Below are 1,677 nucleotides of genomic sequence, written 5' to 3'. Positions count from 1 at the left end.
TCCTCCCCTGTCCTCCCCAGAGAGATCCGGATCGACTGGAGGTGGCGGACTAGAGGACGGGTTCGCAAGACCGCTGGCGCGGGACGAGGCCACACAGCCTGCGGAAGAGGCTCTAGCAGCGCCGCTTGTTCCAGGAGCCAAGGCGTGTGGGTGGGGCCGGAGTGCCGGGGTCCCGCCTCCTCCTCTCTCTTTCTCCTCCCTCCCTCGCCTCTAGGTCCCTGGGCCCGCGGACCCGCGGGCAGGCACTACCGGGCTGGACGACCTCGACCCGGCTCCCGGCGAAGCGCCGCGGAGGAGCTGCCCGGCGCGCGGAGCCCGGGTACGGGCGAGCCCCTGCAACCTTCCCCTCGGCGCTGGGCCGGCGCAGAGCTGGAGCATCCGCGGGGTCCCCGGCACGGCGGACCGACGGCCAGCTGCCCCGCGCCCCGTGCCCCGCGCCCAGCTGCAGGAGCGGTGGCGACATGGCCGCGCGTGTCGGCCTCCTGCTGCGCGCCCTGCCGCTGCTGCTGTGGGGCGGTCTGCACGCCCAGCTCGCCCAGCGCGTAGGCCAGGAGCTGCGCAGGGAGGCGGAGGTACGCGGTGTGTGGGGGGCGGAGAGGGTCCGCGTGCTGGAGACCCGCCCGAACTTTGCAGTCAGGCCACCCAGCCGCCCCATCGGAGCTGACCATCGGCGTGACCCTCCCTTGTCCTCCTCACCCTTCGCACTTGCACACAAAGAGCCTGGGGCAGCATTCTCTCCCCTCCCACCCCATCACCCTACCCCACCCCCGAACCCCAAGCCAGGGCTGGAACCACACGGGCAGGCGGATCTGCCCTGATTTCCCAGGACAAGGGGAAGGGGCAGCGAAAAGATAGGATAGACATGCAAGAACTGAGGGAGAGGGAACCCCTGCACCCCAGTTTAGCGGGGAGCCACTGTCCCTCACCACCTAGTCTGGGAGACTTAGCAGTTCATTCATCACACGCCCTCCCCAAGTATCGGGCGCTGCAGAGACTCCCAGATTGCTGGCGAGAGCGTACTGCTGTCTGGCCCTGGCCGGGGACACGGGAAACAGCTCTGGCTTCCTGAGCCGGTGCTGCCCCTGACCAGCTGGGGCTAGTGAGCACCCAAGCTCAGAACTTTCTGCATCTGTAAAATGGGTGAGAGCAGCACACACTCTCTCTCTCCCCCACCTTTTTTTGTTTTGGCTGTGCTGTGCGGCTTGTGGGATTTTAGTTCCCCGACCAGGGATTGAACCCATGCCCCCTTGCAGTGAGAGTGCAAAGCCCTAACCACTGGACCGCCAGGGAATTCCCAAGAGTAGCATACTCTTAAGAGTTGCTTCTAAGGAGCTTTAAACAGTGCTTCAGGACTGAACTGGAGAAAAGCGGGTGGGGAAGTGGAGGTGACCCTTAAAGATTTCCCATTTCATTTTCCTCCTTTGGACTCAACTGCTTGGTGTAGGTTGCACAAGGGGAATTTTTGTGAGGTGGGGTTAGAGGTGAACTTGGGACATCTACTTTCTAGATATAGGTGATTGTAATAATACACCAGTTTCATTTCTTTCTTCCCCAAAGGGACATCACTGTCTGTGTTCTTATCCCTTCTCTGGATTAGAAACTGGGGTCACACTATTTTAAGGAGAAGGGAGGCAAATAAGTTTTAAATGACTGAGCCCAGCACTTTGGAGACTCTTA

The 1,677-nt window shown here is 61.6% G+C and overlaps 1 protein-coding gene across 1 annotated transcript in view; it reads left to right on the top strand.

Annotated features, from left to right (window-relative positions):
- The first annotated feature begins 461 nt into the window (after positions 1-461).
- MMP28 (matrix metallopeptidase 28) overlaps positions 462-1,677 on the top strand; it is a 21,016-nt gene continuing 19,800 nt past the window's right edge. The window contains exon 1 of the mRNA XM_007447044.1: positions 462-572. Coding sequence (XP_007447106.1) covers positions 462-572 — 111 coding nt within the window. The remainder of the gene's footprint in view (positions 573-1,677) is intronic.

Source organism: Lipotes vexillifer, unplaced genomic scaffold (assembly GCF_000442215.2).
Source record: "Lipotes vexillifer unplaced genomic scaffold, Lipotes_vexillifer_v1.1 scaffold1252, whole genome shotgun sequence".
In the NCBI taxonomy this organism is placed as follows: Eukaryota; Metazoa; Chordata; class Mammalia; order Artiodactyla; family Lipotidae; genus Lipotes; species Lipotes vexillifer.
Note: the sequence above shows the minus strand (reverse complement) of the source record. Positions and strands in the feature narration are given on the sequence as shown.